The 22119-nt window shown below is 36.9% G+C and overlaps 1 protein-coding gene across 6 annotated transcripts in view; it reads right to left on the reverse strand.

Annotated features, from left to right (window-relative positions):
• PPP2R5E (protein phosphatase 2 regulatory subunit B'epsilon) overlaps positions 1-22119 on the reverse strand; it is a 175439-nt gene that overhangs the window by 38511 nt on the left and 114809 nt on the right. For all 6 annotated transcript variants that reach the window (XM_063715592.1, XM_024231677.3, XM_024231676.3 and 3 more), the window contains 2 exons: positions 10777-10878; positions 4314-4406 (listed from right to left, as the gene is read on the reverse strand). In XM_063715592.1, the coding sequence (XP_063571662.1) occupies positions 4314-4406; positions 10777-10878 (195 nt within the window). The remainder of the gene's footprint in view (positions 1-4313; positions 4407-10776; positions 10879-22119) is intronic.

The following is a 22119-nucleotide window of genomic DNA, read 5'->3' on the forward strand; positions in this document are numbered from 1 at the left end:
AAGGATAAACCTCAAAGATTACTAATTAATGATGAAGCTGTGTAATATAGGGAATTTCTAAAGGCTCCTATCTCAACCCTGGCTAGTTTAACAACTTTTTCTTTTTTTTAATTATTTTTATTTTTATAGTTTTGGGAGTACAAGTGCAGTTGTGTTACATGGATATATTGCACTGATATAGTTTGGTTTTTGTTCCCTCCAAATCTCGTGTTGAAATGTGATCCCCAGTGTTGGAGGTGGGGCCTAGTGAGAGGTATCTGGATCGTGGAGGTATGGAGGTGGGTCCCTCATGAATGGCTTGGTGCTGTCCTTGAAGTAATGAGTGAGTTCTCACTCTATTAGCTACCGTGAGATCTGGTTGTTAAAAAAAAAAAAAAGCCTGACACCTCTGCCCACTCTGTCTTGCTCCTCTCTCACCACGTGACACACACGCTCCCCCTTTGCTTTCCACCATGATTGTAAGCTTCCTGAGGCCCTCACCAGAAGTAGATGCTAGTGCCATGCTTCTTGTACAGTCTGAAGAACCATGAACCAAATACACCTCTTTTCTTCATAAATTACCCAGCCACAAGAATTCCTTTACAGCAACACAAAATGGACTACTAGATGCATGGCAGTGAAGTCTGGGCTTTTAGTGTACCCATATACAATAGTGTGCACTGTACCCAATAGGTAGTGTTTTATCCTAGTTAAACAATTTTAATCAATGACTTAGATGAGGCCGATAGCATATTTAGGTTACAGATGTCATAAAGATGGAAGACACAGTGAATAACGTAGATATGAATAAGGGATAAATGATTCCACAGGAACATATGCCAAGTACTACACTTAGATAAAAAAGCAAACTGTGTAACAACCAACAATAAGCCAGGCATGGTGGTGCACACCTGTAGTTTCAGCTACTTAGAAGACTGAGATGGATCACTTGAGCCCAACCTGGGCAACATAGCAAGACACTGTTTGTTTAAAAAAGAGAAAAGAAGAGAAACATGCAGCAACATGCAGAAAGCTCAATTAGAAGCCAGCTATAACCAGAAGCTTAACATAAGTTGGCAATGTCATGCTACAGCAAGAAATGCTCATGAGACTTTTCCTTTAAGAAACCTAGAGTCACGACAAGGGAATGAAAAAGCCAACTCTAAGCTGCACTGGGCTGACCAGGCTCAGGGCATTCTGTTCAGATATAGATGTCATATTAGAGGACAAATGGACACATCCAGGATATTGAAGGCTTCAAAACTAACAAATGAGAAAAGGTTGACAGAACCAAGAACTCAGTCTGGAGGAGAAAATGCATACTGACAGCTGGTAGGCTAGATCCAGAAGGCAAATGGGCTAGTTCATTCTGTACAAGATTTTAGTAACACCAGAAAACTTCACAGAAGAATCTGGATTTCTATTTATCTTGGGGGTTGGCGAGGAGAAAAGTCTGGGGATAACTGAATGAAGAGGGGTAGCCAAAGCCCCATTTAATAGGAACCAGTCTACATCCTATTGTCTGACCCCTGGCTTTCAGACTTACTGTGTGTGAGGCTATGAGCATTTGAATTGCAACCACTGTTATAGAGAAAAAGAGTCAAAGGGTGAACACAAAAGCTGTGTTCTAAGACCTGAAAGGTTATGTCTGGGCTACAGATATACTAAGAAATTATTCTGGGGAGAATAAGGACAAAGGGTACAAGGCATAGAGACGTTCAATATAAAAAAGAACTTCCTAACAAAAACACAACAAGCTGCCGTGTATATGGCTTTTCTTCACTGAAAAAGGGTCTCAAAGGAGACAAATTTGCTAAAGAACTAGAATACATAACCCAAAATGTCCTCTCCAAATCTGGGTTTCTTTGATGTTTTCGTATTATAAGTTTCATTATCTTCAGTACTGTCTACCACGGACAGCACACTGGGCTGAGCCCTGGATGTTTTTGTGTAAGGAAAGCACTGGCTTCATAGTAAGACCCTAGGATTTACTGATTCCATGTCAACTAAATACGGGCTCTAATAGAGAATTACTATCTGATCCTCTCAGGCACATTAATTCACAAAAAATAGGAGAACCCTATTATTTCATTTGTCTTCAGATGTGAGGGCTACTTCTCCCTTGAAGTCACTCCAAGTTACAGTGAGGGAATCACAAGAAGGCATCATGGCATGATGGACAGAAATCCAGAATAGGAAGTGTGCTTGAGCAAACTTGATAATCTTTCTAGACCTCAGTTTATGCATCTATAAAATGGGGCGGGGGGCGAGGGAGGGCATAAAAATTTAGCCATGTCTACTTTACAAGGCTGTTGTACAAATCAACTAATGCAGGCAAAGGTGCTCTGATAATTAGACAGCACTATATACATGCAAGGCTTTCCAATACAAAATGTAGATTTACTATGTATCACTTATATTTTTTGAAATAAATTATGCTTCCTTGGCATAACAATCCATACCAGTTTACCTATTTACCCCGTGATCCACGTATCCATCTATTTACCCACCTTTCCATCTCTATTTCAGACCTCACTTTTCCAAACCCTCTCATGTTAAAGTGTGGGCCAGGATTCACCAGTGTGGTACCAAAGTACTCTAAATGTGAAGTATTGCTCAAGGATCAGCCCCATGTACCTAGGGGAATAGGGTGTACAGGTACTAATGAGCCCCACAGGCAAGGCACCAAAGCTCCTTTCAGCTCTGAGCTGACACCTGAACTTTGGGTTTAATTCCACTTAGCCTTACTTAGGATGTGGAGAGGCCTCCATGCCCCTCAGCTCTCTGGAAGCTTGCCTGCCCCTAATGGATTGAACCCTATGAAAGTGCTGTTTTGAGTGTTAAAAACAGTCAAAAAATTGGCTATGGTTCAACCTATATATCCTAAATTCCAAATGTATTAATTTAATTAAGGAGGGAAATGAGATCACAAAGGTTATCAGCCCCATCCCAGTAAGGCACAGGAGATCAATTTCCTGCCAAATTAATGTTTTACTTTTTATTTTATTTTTAGAGACAGGGTCTTGCTCTGTTGCCCAGGCTAGATCAAATTAATGTTTTAAATTTGAAATTCTTCTTACCAGCTTACTAGGAGATAAACATTTATTCTTTCCTACATTAGATGCCCCATATGTCACTTAGAAGAGAGCTACACCAGTTTGGCTCAAGCACCCATTTTTAGAGATGAATATATCAACAACAGGAGCAAGGAAGTGTTACCTAAAACTTCAGTGCCATGAAAGCACCCAAGTTCCAGGTAAAAAGGAAGATCCATTGTTATAACATGCACAATGAGGAGTCAGGAAAAAAGCGTTCCCGGAGATGTTCCAAATGGAGAGATGAGAGTTAATCCCTTTAGGGAAATTTTAGAACGTTAAGCTATGCTATTTTCTAGCAGTGAAATCTCATCAGTACCCTGACTTTGATTACTTATTACAGGTTACTTATGCTTTGAAGTCTGAGCTTGCCTACTCAGTTTTAACAGATCTACACCACAGTTCTTTAAGAATCCTTATGCAAATATAAGTTTTTAAGCTATATAACGATTCACACAAACCAAGGTTATATAAATCAAATTCCTTTATAATTAAATTTTAAGAGAAAACTGTAGGGATTTAGGCATTAGCATTCCTGGCTATTTAAAATGTAATTGATTTCTACCATAAATAAACTTAAATGTACCTATTACTTTTAATAGGCAGTAATGCCTATTACATAAACTAACTTATGTTTATATATATTATATAAACATATAATATATAAACATATATATGTATATGTATAAACATATATATATACTATATAATATATTATATTATTTATTTAATATATAATATAATATATTATATTTATTTAATATATAATATAATATATTATATATTATATAAACATATTATATAAACTAACTTACATTTATATATTATATAAACCAACTTACGTTTATATTATATAAACCAACTTACGTTTATATATTATATAAACCAACTTACGTTTATATATTATATAAACCAACTTACGTTTATATATTATATAAACCAACTTACGTTTATATATTATATAAACCAACTTACGTTTATATATTATATAAACCAACTTACGTTTATATATTATATAAACCAACTTACGTTTATATATTATATAAACCAACTTACGTTTATATATTATATAAACTAACTTACGTTTATATAATATATAAACTAACTTATGTTTATATATATATATTTTTTGTGGGTGATATAACTGTCATTGCAAAACTTTTTTAACAAACATGAAGAGAAAATGAGATAAAGTGTTAACTGGATGACAAATACACACATCCACAATACTTTGCTTACCTGTAATACAAATTTCTGATCTATATATTTTTTGGCAATGCTGGGTTGGAATTCTTGGCTTTCCAAAAATCGTATGAAAAATTCATATACAAGCTGCAACAAACAGATTATAATTAATTTCAAATTATGATTCACTGAGAACAGTATTTAAAACCACCAAAAGCCTGTAACACTAAAAGTGACAGGGCTTAGAAAATTGATTTTAATATCAATCAACAAACCAGGCCAGCCTTTCTTGTGGCTCACAGTTGCTGTTATGCTTTCAACTTTTAAAATTTTAAATTAGAAAATACAACCAAACAAAGCAAAGAAAAATTTCCCACAATCTTACCATTCAGAGGCAACCACTGTTTACATTTCAATGTATATATTTCCTTCTGCAACATATTAATGTACTATAAATATATTCTTAGAGTTTTGCAAACTACTTTTACCATTTAAATAATATATTATGTATATACTTCATTTAACGTACCATATAAATATACTTTTACAGTTTTACAGACTACTTTTACCATTTAAACAATGTATTATGAACAATTTACATCAATAATATCTCAACTATCATTCTTAGTAGCTGTAAGTAGTCCATTATAATTTATAATGAATAATTCCATTGTTCATAATTAATTTAACCAACCTCCCAGGCTTAGACATTTAAGTAGTTTCTGAATTATTTCTCCATCATTCTGCGACAACGTGCATCACATAACATACGTCAGTATGTACTTGTTCAATTATGTCATGAGGAAATATTTCTAAATGTGGAATTGCTAGATCACAACATTCAGAATTTTTGATACTCATTGACAAATTTCTTTTCAGAAAGTTTATGGCAATTTCTACTCATCCGGATCATAAGGTGGTGTGGCACAATATACCCATCTGCAAAAAGTCAGCCTCAAATAATTGTTCTGATAAACAGTGGGGAATCATTGCGTATTCTCTTTGCATAATAAGTCTCTGTCAAAGGCTACATCACATCCTGATGAGGTATGCAACAGTATATCAAAACCAGAACCTTTAACTGGTACAACTGCCTGTGCCTGCAGTCTCAGCTACTCAGAAGGCTGAGGAGGGAGGACTGCTTCAGCCCAGGAATTTGAGTCAAGCCTGGGCAAGAGAACAAGACTCTGTTTCTTTAAAAAATATATACATAATCCAGAACTTTTTAAGTCATGAATACTGGGTTGAATGCCTAACTCTTTCCCTTACTAACTGTGTAACACTGAGCAAGTTAATTTCTCTGAAACTTTGGCTCTTGATTTTATAATGGAGATGGATAGTCTCTAAGATTAAATGTGAAAATACACACATAAAGCCCTCTGCACAATGACTAATGTATCATCATCACTATTCCTAAAACAACATTTGCTAACTTTTTGGTCTCACTCCTTTACACTTAAAAATTAACAAGAACCCCAAAGCTTTTGTTTATAAGAGATATATATGATATATATAATATCTAATTAGAAATAAAAAGTGAAAAAAACTTCAAAATTTTACTGTTTCATTTAAAAACAAGGTGCATTATATGTTAACATAATTATGTTCCTGAAAAAAAAAGAAAAAAAAACCTTTACTTTCCAAAAGAATTGAGAAGAAAGCCATTGTTTTATAGTTTTATAAGTCTCTTTAATATGTGGCTTAATGTAAGACAGATTTTCATCTGCTTCTATATCCAATCTGTTGTGATATGTCATTTTGGTTTAAGTATACAAAGAAAATCAAGGCTGATGGAGATCCAGGGAGATCTCCATCAAAAAAGGGAGAGTGTTTTACTAGTTTCTTTTTCTCCCACATAATTGTGGACATTCTTCTTTGATGCTACACTAAATTCAACAAACCGTCATTTCTTAAAGATTAGTTGCAACATAGAATCTGAAATGATATCAATGAACTTTTCATACTTTGTTACACTAAAATCCAATCATCTGTCTTGCACTTTGAATGGATCTTTATCCATGCATGGTTTCCTGACATCATTTGCCAACTGGAAAATATTGGTTCACTGAGTTATGCAGCTCTTTCAAATGTTGACATGTTTTATTATACAATATCTAAAAATATCACATTCTTTATTATCTCAATTTTATTTTAAAAAAGTCTTTAAGCTTTGGGAGGCTGCAAGCTCAAGGTGACAGATGCAAGATACAAGTTTTCTAAAATTCTAATTCTAAATTCTGCATTAATGCTCTAATTTTGTCAGTCGTACAAATATTGTCAAATGGTTTTCTTGTTTGTTTCAGAGAAAATATCCGCCAAATACCCAAGTCTGAATAATCATAGTTTGTTAGTCATTCCTTCAAGTAAAAATGATGTTTCATGAGGAGGGAAGAAAAAAAAAAAAAAGGCTAGTTTGGGTTACAGCTCAAAAACTATTACACAAATGCTTTTCCATAAGATAACCATTATATTTCAGTATGCAGTGGATGTTACTATGCATACTTCCCATTGTGTCATGTAGAATATTTTTAAATGTGTGCTTGAGGGTCAAAATTTAATAAAATTATTAATTTTCACTGTTTCTTCAAAGATGTTCTCAAGTGAAATCGGCTTTTTTACATTTTTAATTACAAGTACATAGCAGTGAAGAATACTCGACCAGTTTGGCACAAGTGCCTTCATTCTCATTAAGGTACCAGCAATTTTAACCACCATCACTTTTGCAATGAATAGTACAAACGTCAACACAGTGAAAGGACAAATCATATATACAGCACTGTTATAAAGGTAGTTTTGACCTTGCAGGACACTGAAAATCAGGTCTCAGAGCCCCTCTAAGGGTCCACAGATACCATTGATTTAAATGTTTCTTGTCACATCAGACTCTAATTTAAGACTTAAATTAGGGATTCACATTAGCATTTTACTTTCTTATAAAACTATGTTTTTCTCCTTGGAACTCTCTGAATTCAGAAAAATTTCTTTCCTAATGATCCGGACGTTGCCAAGTTTCACATGTTATTTTGCTAGTCAAAATAATGCCCAAGTCCTAAGACCTCAGAGAATTGTTCCTTTTCTAATATACTCATCTGTCAACTCTCAGTTTTACAAACAGAATGTCAGCCTTATTCAAATGACCCCCATCAAGTGGGTTTTAGCCCTCTTTTGGTTGCCACAAAGCGGGGAGATTCTCATCTTCTAAGCTGGCCTGTGGACTGGCAAGGCTTTCCAGCAAGACCGGCAAAGTGCTCTCTCATCTCTGGTCACTTGAAAGCAGTTATGGTCTAAAATGTTTGGTGGAAACACTTGAGACATATTTATTAATAAACATAAGTGTTCTCTGCACTTAAGAGAAAGATTTTACGTCAAAATCAAAAATCTCCCTTAAGCTTCTAAAGAGAAAGACTGGGGGCTGGGGAGGATAAATTACTTTTCAAGGTTACATAAATGAATTCTCCAAGGAACTTTAGTAAAAAGACTGGCATTCCTGTTTGTCAGTCTCAAACGGAAAGCACTAAAAACAAATTCTTAATTTTAAATGAAAGTCCTATAAAATTGTATTCTACTGAAGACACACCTAATTTCAGAAAATACATAAACAAGATACTATTTTGGATAATTGAAAAGGTTGAATAACATACAGAGTAGACCCCTTTGACATATTTGAACTAAAAATTATTCTTTTGTCTATTTTTAAAGATCCCAAAAGATCCACAATTTGTTATAATCAGTAATTTTTTTACTTTTTTTTTTTTTTTTTGGTGAGATGGTCTTGCTCTGTTGCCCAGGCTGGAGTGCAGTGGCGCAATCTTGGCTCACTGCAGCCTCCACCTCCCAGGTTCAAGCAATTCTTGTGCCTCAGCCTCCCAAGTAGCTGGGATTACAGGTGTGTGGTGCCACGCCTGTCTAATTTTTGTATTTTTCATAGAGACAAGGTTGGCCAGGCTGCTCTCAAACTCCTGGCTTCAAGTGATCCACCCGCCTTGGCCTTCCAAATTGTTAGGATTACAGGCATGGGCCACTACACCCGGCCAATCAGTAATTTTGTGTAGGCCACAAATTTAAATCAAAAAGGTACGCAGGAGCAGTCAATTAGCTGGAGCACAGCCAACCACTCAACAACCACATCTCAATGTCATTTTGTTGTTTTGACCTCCTCCCATCAGGTATTTATAGTTTCTTCCTTGCAAAATGTGTTCCAGAAAAGGAAGCGTACTGCTAATTATGAAGTTAATAAAAAGTGAAAAGGTCTAAAACTATGCTGTGTTTTGGTCAGAAAAATAGATGGTTGGATCAACTAAAAATTAAAATGTTAAACTTCATGATAGGTGACTATGACATGAATGACCTATCAGGAAAAGAAAAAGAGACTTCTTATACATTCAATGAGTGCCCTCATTAGTGCTAAAACCACCTAACACTGAAAATGGAAAGGTGACTAATTTGTGCTATAGGAATATACAAAGGAAACACAGGATTCTTGAGACCAAGTCAGAAGCCTTGGTCCAAAAGCAACAGATGGTGAAGGCAACAGTGTGCCTAGTGACCTAACCTTTACTATGAATGAAGGTTGATTTACGAATTTTAAAAGTTTCCTTCACCTGATCCAGCATTAGGTCATATTTCCCCTTGAGCTAAAGAAAGGACCAAAGGATAATAACCTTGGACAGGATGTCAACACACATGAAACCAGCCCATATTATAATACCGTTTCCAAAAGGGCACAGGTCTCATTACCATTCTTCATTGTTTCTTTGGTTTCAGGGTTTCAGATGAACTAATGGTTAATATTCCTGCAGTAATGACAGTGTAAGCTAGAGTGGTTTTTTGTGGCAGAATTTAAGAGTTTCAGAAATTAATTTGGTCCTATATTTTACAGAGTCATTAAGTACGGGAAGGATTAACTGTAATGATGAGTAAAACTTTATTGTACTTTAGGAGAAATTTATGTCTATGGTTATCATGATTTAGAATATTCAAAAAGCTCTTGCAAATGGCAAGAGTGGTCCACAGTGTCTTCTTTGGAATACAGAGAAGACATCATGCTGAGGCTTTGAAGACATCTCTTTCCTTGTCTTTTCCACCATAAGATGTGAGACTACTGAGGAGATCGTCTTTTTGTTGTTGTTAACTTTCTTCCAGACTAAACTGTAATTCAATGAACTGGCACCAAACATTAAGAGTAAGACATGACAATTCACCCATTCAAAAAAGTAATTCTTTTTTGGATCGTGTCACAATCTGGGATATACCTATGAAAAGCACAGATAGTTTTACAAGTTTCTTAGATTGCAGACAGTATGTCTGGAACCTTAAAAAAAAATCAAACATCTAAGATAGTAAATCAACTACCGTGTTTTAACTAATTTACCCAATCTTAGCATTGGAGGCAGGAATACATATGCATAACATGCCTGAGTAAGAAATGAGAAAACAGAGCCCCCAAAAGCTCTCTATGTAACAAAGAGAAATAGCACACGTTTGTACTTGCAGAAACTTTGAGTTGTCAAAGCAGGACAGACAGACTTGCAAATTTGTGTCAGAAATTCTGAAGTAGGGTAGAAAAAACTCTTAGAATATCTCTAGGCTTTCTCTCTCTAATGCATAGTTTGTTTGCTCTTCAAAAAGTCAACCTGAACCATGAATACATTTCTACGAAAATGCAGCAGCTTCTGCCTAGGGGTGAAGATGTACAAGGTATTATTCATTTTCTTCCACCCCTTCCCCCTTGCTATTTGTCGAGCAACCTGAGGATATTCCGACTCAATGGAAGGGTGACTTTGGGGTTCAACATGTACAAATTTCCTTGCTCTATTCTTTCAAGAAATTTTGGCCTTCAGAGAAGGCAGCACAAGGAAGGAACGAGCTGGCAAATTACCAGTATGTATTATACAAGTTAATATGATACAGACGGCTCTAGTGCTGGAAACAGAGACGCAGTGATGCCCCTGATCCATCCTGGCACATGAGTGTGATTGGAAAACATGGCCTTCTCAGTGCAAGAGAACAGAATTGGCCTTTACCCAAGCTTTCTCTCAGCTGTTACTCTTCCTTACAGTACTGTGAACGAAACAGCTATTACAGTTTGGTTTTGTCCTTCTAACTAAAGAAACACATTTGTAGTTAATGTGATGACAGACATACAAAGTTCCCAGAGTACATACTGCTAAAAATGAGATATATACTCTGTGAGCTAATCACATCCAACTAATGCTAATGTGAAAACAATTCTGTGCTTTGTTTGAGGCTCTAGACGGCAGCTCTAATAGAGGAATAAGAACTGCTGGCTGTACCTGCAACGTGGGGTGGGGGGACACTAAAGCATCACACTGACACCATTTTATTCTTTTGGCATCCTAATTATCAAGAGTAAGAAACATAAAAAAAATTCTCTAACTTTCCATTAGTGTACTCTAATTTGATTTCTTGGTGAATAAAGGCCTTCAAGGAATTCCCATGCTAATCAGCTAATGAGTTAATGGGGTTTTCTTTTATAACAAATGGTATTTCAAAGTACCTGTAAGTGTGGCCACGATGCCTCAAGGGTAGGTTCATCTTCTTCTGGATCAAATTCATTGCTGTCACTAGGAGGGAGAGTTCTGAATATATTGCAAGATACCTAAAAATAAACAAGCAGCAGAGTTAACGGGAAGCACCTTCTGCTCAGTTTTACACAAGGTCCTTGGAGCCAACCTGAGGGGAACCCAGATAACAGTGCACAAGGAACATCACCAAACTAGAATAAGGACCTCTTTCTATAGGCTCTGAGGTGGGGACCACCTCCAGGCAAGCTGGAAAGTAGCAAAGCAGCACCATCCTACTCTCTTGAACACTATTAATTGTCCTTATTTAACCCTTTCCACCCTAGGTCCCCATGATTTTATACCTCCCATCAAAGCCTGCTCTTGGTTACTTACCAGTCAAGCATGTTTCTGATTAACCAACTGACATAAGAAATAAATAACTGCTAATGGGCTTCATGTGCTTCCCTTATCAGGCTTATTCACTATTTGCAAACTTATGGTTGAAATAACGGTGAAATTTCAAGCTTTTCTAATAACCTTAAAAATATTCCTTATCTGTCCTCAACAAGTTGGTTTACAAAATAGTAATGATACCCAGAGTAAAATTCTATTTGTGATATAAACCTCTATAAACTAGGCATTCCTTAACCACAGGCAAGATCCAAATTAAACAATGGTTGTTCAAAACATGGCCATGAGTTGATAACTGTTGAAACTGGGTGACGAAGAGATAAGGATTCATTATACTATATTACTTCTGTATGTTACAATATTTCCTTTTGTTTTTTTGATACGGAGTCTCACTCTGTCACCCACGCTGGAGTACAGTGACGCAATCTTGGCTCACTGCAACCTTCTGCCTCCCAGGTTCAAGTGACTCTCCTGCTTCAGCCTCCCAAGCAGCTGGGATTACAGGCGCATGCCACCACACCCAGCTAATTTTTGTATTTTTAAGTAGAAACGAGGTTTCACCATGTTGGTCAGGCTAGTCTCAAACTCCTGACCTCAAGTGACCCGCCCACTTCAGCCTCCCAAAGTGCAGGGATTATAGGCGTGAGCCACCACACCTGGCCTATTACAAGATTTCTATAGTAAAATGTTTATGTTTTAAATGTTGTTGGTACTAGTCTCAGGATTCCTTTCCGGTTTCTGTTTCTTGCCCCACTCACCCACTCATCTTTCTCCTAATGATCCAAACATATCCTCAGATCTGAAGAATAAGACAGGGAGGGACAGGAGAACATGCGTAAAAAGTGAGAAGAGAAAAAGAAAGGAGATATTGCATCAGAAGCCTTTGCTGGCCTTCCTATGCAATGCAGAAAATACTGAGCTATATAATATGCTGCTCTGAAAGAGGAATGAAGAAAGGCTTTGGGGTACCCATATAATCTGAATGTGTTTATTCATCCAGTAAATACTTATTAAGTGCCTATTGCTTGTACACACTGTTCTAGGCACTAGGAAAACAGTAGTGAACAAAGCAGATAAAAATCCATGCCCTCATGGAACTTATTATATTCTAGTTAAAGCCACAATTATCCCCATTTCCTAGCTATGGAAACTGAGCTCAGATGGGTAAGCTACGGGAAGGAGATGCAATTTTATTTTAGTGCAATGAGAGGCCATTAGTGGATCTTAAAACAGAGAAGTGGCATGATCTGATTTTTGCTTAAAAAAAAAATCACTCCAACAGCTATGTATAGAATAGGCAGGAAGAGGACAAGTTAGAAGGCTGTGAATGTGACAAGGGATGACGCTGGCTTGGCAAGGATGGTAGGGAAGACAGACGGAAATAGATTGATTCAAAAAGGTAGTGTTTTGCTGCTGGCTTGGATATATGATGTGAAAGAAAGAATTAAGGACAAGACATAGATCTGAGGCCATTAACCGAAGATGGAGAAAAGGGAAAAGTTTATTTCTTTGCTTGCTTATTTTAGCGGAGAGATCCAGGGATCTAGTTAGAGACGTATTAAAGGAGCAGTATCTAGGAGGCAATTAGAGATATGAAGTTGGACCTCTGAGCTGGGCAGGTCAGAACCAGAGACATATAAGACTCAGCAGCATATCGATAATACTTAAAGCCACCGGACCAATGGGATCACCTTGGAAAGGAGTAAACAAAAAGAAAAGAAAGAGTTGGCCAGACGCGGTGGTTCACGCCTGCAATCCCAGCACTTTGAGAGGCTGAGGTAGGCGGATCACGAGGTTAGGAGATCGAGACCATCCTGGCTAACACAGTGAAACCCCGTCTCTACTAAAAATACAAAAAATTAGCCGGGCGTGGTGGCAGGCGCCCGTAGTCCCAGCTACTCAGAGGCTGAGGCAGGAGAATGGTGTGAATCCGGGAGGCGGAGCTTGCAGTGAGCCAAGATCTCACCACCACACTCCAGCCTGGGCAACAGAGCCAGGCTCCATCTCAAAAAAAAAAAAGACAGAAAGGGTCCTTGGGTACCCAATATTTAGAAATTGGGTAGAAGAAGAAGAGCCAAGAGGAGCAAATGAAAAGAAGCAGGGGATAATAGAAAAGAACTAGAGTTTGGGGTCTCAGAAGCTAAGAGAGAATAGTGTTTTAAGGAAGAGGTCAAGGGCAGCAAATGCTGTTCAGAGGTTGACTAAGATGAGCACAGAGCAGTATCTATTGGACTTGGCGGTCCTATGAAGTGTACACTATTATGATTCCTGATTTACCATTGAGGAAATAGAAGCATGGGTGTTGTTAAGCTCTAAGGTTACAATTAGTAACCAGCAGAGTTATAACTGGACCCAGGCTGTCAGGATCCCCAGTGTTCTTTCTAGAAGAAAAGGTAGACCAACTTTCTTATTCATTAGCCTAGATGACAGAAAAAAATGATCATATGAGAATATGCTTTTGCTATGGCTAATGACAGCACACACAGTTCTATTATTTTATTTTTGTCCCTTCCAGTGATTACTAGAAATTATGAAGAAATCAGTGACTTTTCAGATAACTATCAACCTACGACTTCCCTTCAACCAGCCAGCTATAATGTAATTGACAGGGCAAAGGTTAATTACTCAACCTTGCATCTTCATTAAACTATACATGTACTTCAAAAACTGAGTCTTCATCTCAACGAAGTCATTTATATGTACTGCACTCTTTAACAAGTGTTTTTCCTCTCCCAAGACATGAAAGTAAACCATGAAAGGGGGAAAAAGGGGGCTTCTCTATAGTAAAAAATCTGGGTAAAGAAACAGAAACTTCTCTTCCTTTGTACTCCTGGGCATATAAACTCTCTTACAGGTCCACCACACGCTGTAGCAACTATCTGTTTAGGTATTTGTCTCTCTCTACTAATAACTAATCAGGAATATACAACACATTTGTCTTCCAGCATATACTAAGCATTTAATAAATATTCACAAAATAGAAGTTTGGATATATTAATAAAGCTGGGTATTGTGGTTTTGCTTTAAACAAATTTCAACATTTTCTAGGTGACTTGAATAAATGTAAGTTATTTCTAAGGATGTTTATCCCTGTATTGTGTTCTAATCTTCTGACTTGGTCAAAATTTCATCTCTCAGTTAACACAGCAAAAGAAGGCCAAGTTGGGTAAATAATCCAAAAGGCAGGTAGTTCTAGAAGTATATACATTTCATTTAGCTACACACTGTCATTTCTTCAGATTTATCTTCCTGTCATGCTTTATTTAGTTTACTTCTAAACATTCACCAAATGAGGAATGAGAAAGCACATGTCTGCTGGGTTGGACAATTCAGAGTTGACTGGATTGGTTAAGTAGTTCTCTACCACAATGGGAAAGAACGGCAAAGCATATCAAGTGTCATGGAAATGGTCAAACCTCTGACCCAGCCTGGAATATACTAGGTACTTAATAAAAATGTTATAAATGAGCCATTACTCCCATCCTTGAGAATCTGCCCTGAGAAACTAATCCAAGACAAGAGTGAAAAAGCTACTTAAAGCTGTCACTTGCAACATTCTCCAAAAAATGTAAAACTGGAAATAACCTTTATGTCCGGCATCAGAGAGGTTTATCAACTCAGTGGACTATTGTGCAGCATTAAAGATGATGGCTATATGGGAGCACCAAAAAAAAAATTTATAAATAAAGATTTGGATGGAAAGGCAATTGAAAATTGTGTGATTATAAGCATAAGAATGTAAATGGTTAACTAAATAGAAATTAAAAGCTGTATTAAAGCAAGAGGACTATGGATGATAAACACAGTCCTAAAGCATACGTTAAAGATATACACTACGTGAGTTACACCTTCCACTGCAAGATGAAAATGGGTCTTGAACTTGTTTATATAAGACTACTGCTGTCAAGCGAGAGTTAAGAATCATAGCCTCCAGGAGTGCCAAAGGCTCATCAGAAAGAAAAAAAAAAAAAAAAATCACAGCCTCCCACAATACCAGAGAGCTTGGCTCATGAATGAATGATTTAAGAATTAAATGAATGAACCAGTTTAACTGTACAGTTGAGCTCCAAAATCATAAATTGAAAATCAGGTCATCCACGGATGGGCTTCCATTGGGGCGTGGGGGAGGAAGGGGGGAGGCGTGTCTCTAAATCCCCTGATTTATCTGCAACAGTTTGTATGTTAGTCCAATTTGGGAAAAGGCCAGTTGCCTTCATCAGATTTTCAAAAGACGTCCAAGATCTAAAAATGGTTAAAAACCAAGGTCCTAAATAGTAAATTTGCTTCCATTAAATCTTCCTTTATCACTGGCAGTCACTTTTAATTTATAGTTTACGGTTAAATGGATTATTAAATAGGTAATGGCAGTTGCATGCTTATGCAAATGTATCACAGCCATGAGTAACCACCAACATCACTCCCTACCACGCAACAGTTTTGTGAAGAGCCTATGCGGCTAGATTAAAATGCATTCAGGTATTTCCAAAGTCACAAACGGTCTCTATTATATTAAAATATATGAGGTTCTAGCCCTACGCCTCCTATTTTATTCATTCAAAAGTGGACTATCAAAAATGAACAAAAGGAAATTTTAAAGTATATTAGATAAATTTATTTTTCAAATATTGTATTTTAAACTACACTGGTGTCAGTGCAAAGTAAAAAAAGTTTAAGAAATAAATGCCTCTGAGGTAGTCTAATTCCTTTTCACTCCAAAGATATTAGAATACACATTGGATGTTAGGATCAAACTAAAGGCTTGAAGGGGCTGGGAGCAGTGGCTCATGCCCGGGAGGCTGAGGCAGGAGGATCACTTGAGGCCAGGAGTTTAAGACCAGCCCTGGTGACATAGCAAGACCCCCATCTCTCTATTAAAAAAAAGAAAGAAAGGAAAAAAAAGGAGGCTTGAAGTCACTGGCCTGGCCTCCAAAAAGTGGCTATAAGGACAAAGCAAGGCTGAAGGGATGGGAGGAAAGGATGTCAAAACCTGGACAACCCCTCTTCAAAGATAGAAAACCTCCACTAACAAGCTTTTAGAATCAGATCAGGTTAGAAACTATCTCATCCAGCCCCTTCATCTTAGAAATAAGGAACCTGTGGTGCAAAGAGCTTGCAAGTTTTTCAAGGTAACAAATTACCATGAAACACAGAGTTCCCAGGGTTCCTTCTGATACACCACTTCCACCCCAACCCCTGAAGACCGTGGATGGACCTGACTTCTTTATTTCTCTCTTTTTCCTCTCATCTTCCCTACTCCCATTTCTTTTTAACATTTTTACTACTCTCATTTTCTCATCTCTCCTTTCTCATCAGCTCCTTCTGAGTTTTTTTGCCTGCCAGTGCCACTCAAAGGATGACTTCGCTCAGCATTAACAAAGAACTATAACGATCTCTCCATCCCCACTGCCGGTTCAGACCTCCAGCAGCAAACATCTTGATTACTGCAGTTTCCTTTCCGGTACTCTCTTCCTCACATCCCTTCTTTTTGTCTCCCCCAATTAGATTTTGAAGCACTCAAGGACTCCTTATTCATCTCAGAATGGCTGGCACCTAATATACAATAAATGAAAATAACTAGAGGTGCCAAACAGAATTCAGGACACTGGTGAAATCTGACTTTCAGATAAATGACAAATAATTTTTTAGTATAAGTTTGTCCCATGCAATATTTGGGACAGTCTTATACTAAAAAATTATTCACTATTTATCTGAAATTCAAATTTAATTAGATGCCTTGTATTTTTATTTACTAAATCTGACAACCCTAAAATAACACTAATATTAAGAACCTCTACTGAAGGGGCAAGGTCAAGGACCTCATAACTGCTTGCTTTCAGGGCCCGGCTGCTCTATTATTTTTCAGTACATTAGTTTACTGCTGACTATTGTTAAGTATGGTGCTGCAACAAAAACAAAAAAAGTCAAATTCTTGGCCAAATGTGAAAGAAGAGACTACAAAGTTTCCAAGTTCATGGCCTCATAAACAAAAGAGGAAGAAATATTTAGGCATATCTTTATCAGTTTTTTATTAAACTTACTACTTTTTGACTTGTAAGAGCAAAATACAACTGTTATATTTCTAAATAGTTATTTAAATTACTGCAGAAAAAAAATCACCATTCCTAATCCATCTCCATAGAAATTACTAATTTTACACTATGATTTTGACTGGCATTTTGTTGTTAAGGAAAATATTATAATAGAACAGAGTGTGGCTAGCTAGCACCTAATAGCTACTCATTAAATATCTGCCAATATTAATAAAAAAATACACACAAAAGATAAGGACAATACAATGAGTGCTTTTTTTAAATTCATGAATACTTTGAATTTCCTGTAGTTATATATTTGTTAAGATTTGAGGCTCTGGTAAGGGGACCACTTGTACCACAGTATAACAAGTCAATTTAAATCATCTTTGTGATTTAGAATACATTTTCTAGATGGTTGAGTATCATCTCTCTTGAATAAAAGCAGATGAACTAGCTGACCTCAAAGATGTTTTCCCCCTTTCATCTGTGAAACTGTAAGTTCATACAATTATACAATATTGCAAGCATATCAACTATAAATACAAAAAGAATGTTACCACGGCTATAAAGTGAATTTTAAGATTACATCTAAAAGGTAAATTTTCTAACCAAAAAGACTATATGAATGATGCTAAACAGAAAACATTCCAGGAAATTTAAAGTTGCCACTATTTCTTCAGCACTATTCACATTAAGACCTCATCACGCAAGTAACAATTTCAATGATATCCCTGAGTTTTCTCATCCAGTTTATGTATTCATTCATTCAATAATTCATTATGCATTAGAAAGAAACCAAAATGATTTAATCATTTACAACCAGGAGGGGCTAGTAAATGCAATGCTGTCACTTAGGTCATTGTGTTGTTTTGTTTTGTTTTGTTTTGTTTTTGAGACAGAGTTTCATGCTTGTTGCCCAGGCTGGAGTACAATGGCACGATCTTGGCTCACTGCAACCTCCACCTCCCCGGTTCAAGTGATTCTCCTGCCTCAGCTTCCCTAGAAGCTAGATTAGAGGCACCCGCCACCACGCCCAGCTAATTTTTTGTATTTTTAGTAGAGATGGGGTTTCACTATGTTGGCCAGGCTGGTCTCGAACTCCTGACCTCAGGCGATCCACCCGCCTCGGACTCCCAAAGAAAGTGCCAGGATTACAGGCGTGAGCCCCTGCACCCAGCCGTATTATTTTCATAATATTTTATGTTAGCACAAAAGATGAATGTAAGTAGATATGGTGAAATTAAACCTTGAAAGAAAATAGGCAAATCATCAATATTTACCATGAATGTCATTTTTAAAAAACAATTAAATCTGAAAGAAAAATATGAATATAAGCAAGACTTACTTTAAATCTCTAAATCAGACATTTAAACACCTAAGACTATTTTCAAACATACTAGAATTTACATTAAATATTCAACCTTAACGCCAGGCGCAGTGGCTCACGCCTGTAATCCCAGCACTTTGGGAGGCCGAGGCGGGAGGATCACTTGAGGCTAGGAGTTGGAGACCAGAGTGGCCACAATGGAGAAAACCCATGTATACATACATACATACGTACATACATACATACATACATACATATTCAACTGTAAGAATAAGAACTAAAATTCTAACCAAATTTTCTAACATAAAAATAATAAATAATAACACATATATAATGTCAAGTTACTTTTGGTAACACCAAATTTAAGAGTTGTTAATGGTCTCAATAATAAAGAACCTTTCAAATCTGACATTTTTAAATGTCAGCTCTTTTAAATTAATTATAGACAATTATTGATAAATAAACATAGAAAGATCCCAAAGCATTTGTAATTATGCTTTAGGGACTTAGAATCAGAGTAGACAAATATCTTTTAAGCCGATGCTTTGATTAGGAAACAAATGGCAAAATTTGTAAGCTTTCAATTACCACTTAATTTAATTCACTGGTAATTTGTTCAATCAAATAATTTGTTTCTAAAGCCAAACTATGTATCTTAATTACCACAATAAATCTATTGTAGTTTCCACTTCAGACTAGGTATAAAGTCTTTTTTTAACCTTGTCATCTATATGAATTAACACAGCTACTTAAAAGTTATCTGAATTTAAGAAACCATTCAAATCTGTTATTATGGTATAAAGGCATGTCCTGGCCAGGCATGGTGGCTCACCCCTGTAATCCCAGCACTTTGGAAGGCCAAGGCAGGCGGATCACAAGATCAAGAAATCGAGACCATCCTGGCCGACATGGTAAAACCCCATCTCTACTAAAAATACAAAAATTAGCTGGGTACGGGGGCGCGTGCCTGTAGTCCCAGCTACTCGGGAGACTGAGGCAGGAGAATTGCTTGAACCCAGGAGGCAGAGGTTGCAGTGAGCCAAGATCACGCCACTGCACTCCAGCCTGGTGACAGAGCTAGACTCTATTTAAAAAAAAAAAAAAAAAAAAAAGGCATGTCCTTAACACCTAATTCTAAGGAGCAGAAATTTAAATTTAAGTCAGTTTGACAATTTCCTAGAATAAGCCATCCACTGCAGGTCTAGCTTTATTGCCTAACATATTAAATATTTAACTGTATTTGCTATGTAATGTCATCAATAATTATAATTTTCAGACATTATTATTCCAAACATGTTCATTTGAGTTACATATGATTCCTTGAATCAAAACAATCTCCTCAATATCCTTGTTTATCACAAGTGTAGATCTCAGTTGCATGATGAGAACTATCTGAAATACTGTAACAAGTAGGTGTGATCAAGCCACTCCAGCAAGCCTGTCCATATCTTTATCATAAAACTGCATTTGTGGACAAAGCTCTATACTTTTGTGAAGACGTTCACTGAATCAATAACAGGGTGCACTGTTTACATGTGACTAAGAAACATGCACTTGTGACAGTTGTGAGGTTTGTTTTACAACATTTAGAAATCCGGAAGAGGATTTAAAAGGAGATTTCTAAAGTGAGTAATTACTTTAGAAATAATTAGTAATTATTGTTACACATTTTGAAATAATTAGTAATTATTCAAATATACTTTAGGAATAATTAGTAATTATTGTTACACATTTAATGTCATATTTAATGTCATACTTAAATCTGTATTAGCAGGGCTTTCTAGGACATAACAACCATTCTATTAAATCTGATTCCTGAAATGAGAAAGAAAGAACATATTAAAACGATCAGAAGTTTAACAGGCAATTGAAGAAAGAAGGGAATATCAAAAAAAAAAAGCTTAAAATTTATAATTAGAATTTTTAAATATAGCCAGTATTCAAAAGGCAGTATTAAATTAATAGAAGTCTTGGCCCTGTACTATTTCATAACACACAAGGAAGACATCATTTTTATTTATATTTCCTGTATCAAGTATTTATTTTTTACTCTACTGGGCATACACTACAGATTTACACAGACCAAAAAACAAACACTGTTTTCATTGTTATTGCTGCTTACTGCTGTTAGAAGCAGCCGGAGTATTTAGCTGATAATTGTTATGATGAATTGGTATAACTAGATTTAACATACGGTGATTGCTTCTACAAATAATTTGGTCCCCTTAGACACGGAGTTTCTAGAAGATCGGAGCACTGCCAACTGTATGAAAGAAAGGAATCTGTCCATGAGATATCAAGAATAGAGAAACAACAGAATTTGAATACAGATCAAATGTAAATACAGGCACGGTTTGGAAGACTATGTTAACACTTCATTAGAAGGGGACAACAGGGAAAAACTGAGTGAAAGAAAGGATTTTGTCTTTTGTTTCCACTCTCATTGACCTGTGGCATGTTCATCAGAAGACAGAGGTGCCACAAAGACAGGAAAAGAGAAGAGACTGGGGGAAGGGGAGGGAAGAAAGAAAGAAAGATTCGAGGGAAAAAGAAAGACATTTGAGCTGGCCCCCTCTATGCAGTGATCACTAACGCCAAACTAGTATAATCAAGTTAATAGAAGCAGAATTTATAATAGCTGCAAACTGGAAACAACCTAAACGTTCATCAAACAGTATAAAGGATAAGCAGTCATAACCAAACCCCCCAAACATATATAAGCTGTTTAATTCCATTCATATAAAGTTCTAAATTAGACCAAACTAAGTCAAACTAAGTTTTAATTAAGTATTAATGTCAGGAGAGAGGACTCAAACCTAAAAAGTCTTAACCACAGGGACTTACACAAAGCTCTTAACCACAGTGCCACATACAGCTTTTTTTTTTGTTTTTTTGTTTTTTGTTTTTTTGAGACAGGGTCTCACTGTGCTGCCCAGGCTGGAGTGCAGTGGTGCAATTACAGCTCACCGCAGCCTCAACCTCCTGGACACAAGTGATCCTCCCACCTCAGCCCCGCAAGTAGCTGGGACTACAGGCATGTGCCACCACACCCGGCTAATTTTTATATTTTTAGTAGAGATGGGATTTCACCATGTTGCTCAGGCTGATCTCAAACTCCTGAGCACAGGCAATCCACCGGCCTCGGCCTCCCATAGCATTGGGATTACAGGAGTGAGCCACCCTCTACAGTCATATTTAAAATAGGGGCTCTGTGGCTACAACGTGGCACCAGTTGACTAGTGGGCTTGCCTATAGTAAGACTGGCTGGGCTAATTCCTTACACCTGTTCATGTCCCTCCCTCCAGAACACCCTTTTAAGTTTTGTCTTTAGGTCTTTTCTCTTGGGCTTGCCTGATTTCTCCAGAGAAGAATCATCTAATCTCCTGGCTAGAGGGCATAAGGTATCTGGGAACTGAGTGGGTTTGGTCTCAATTCAACATAGTGTCCTACTTTCAGAAAGGCGCGCACTGCTCTCAGCTGTGCGTAATGTCCCCAAGTCCAGATTCCCTCTAGCTTAGCCTCTCCAGAGAGTAAAGCTTCAGTGTTCTGCTGGGATTTGAGAGAGC

Source organism: Pongo abelii, chromosome 15, assembly GCF_028885655.2.
Source record: "Pongo abelii isolate AG06213 chromosome 15, NHGRI_mPonAbe1-v2.0_pri, whole genome shotgun sequence".
NCBI lineage: Eukaryota > Metazoa > Chordata > Mammalia > Primates > Hominidae > Pongo > Pongo abelii.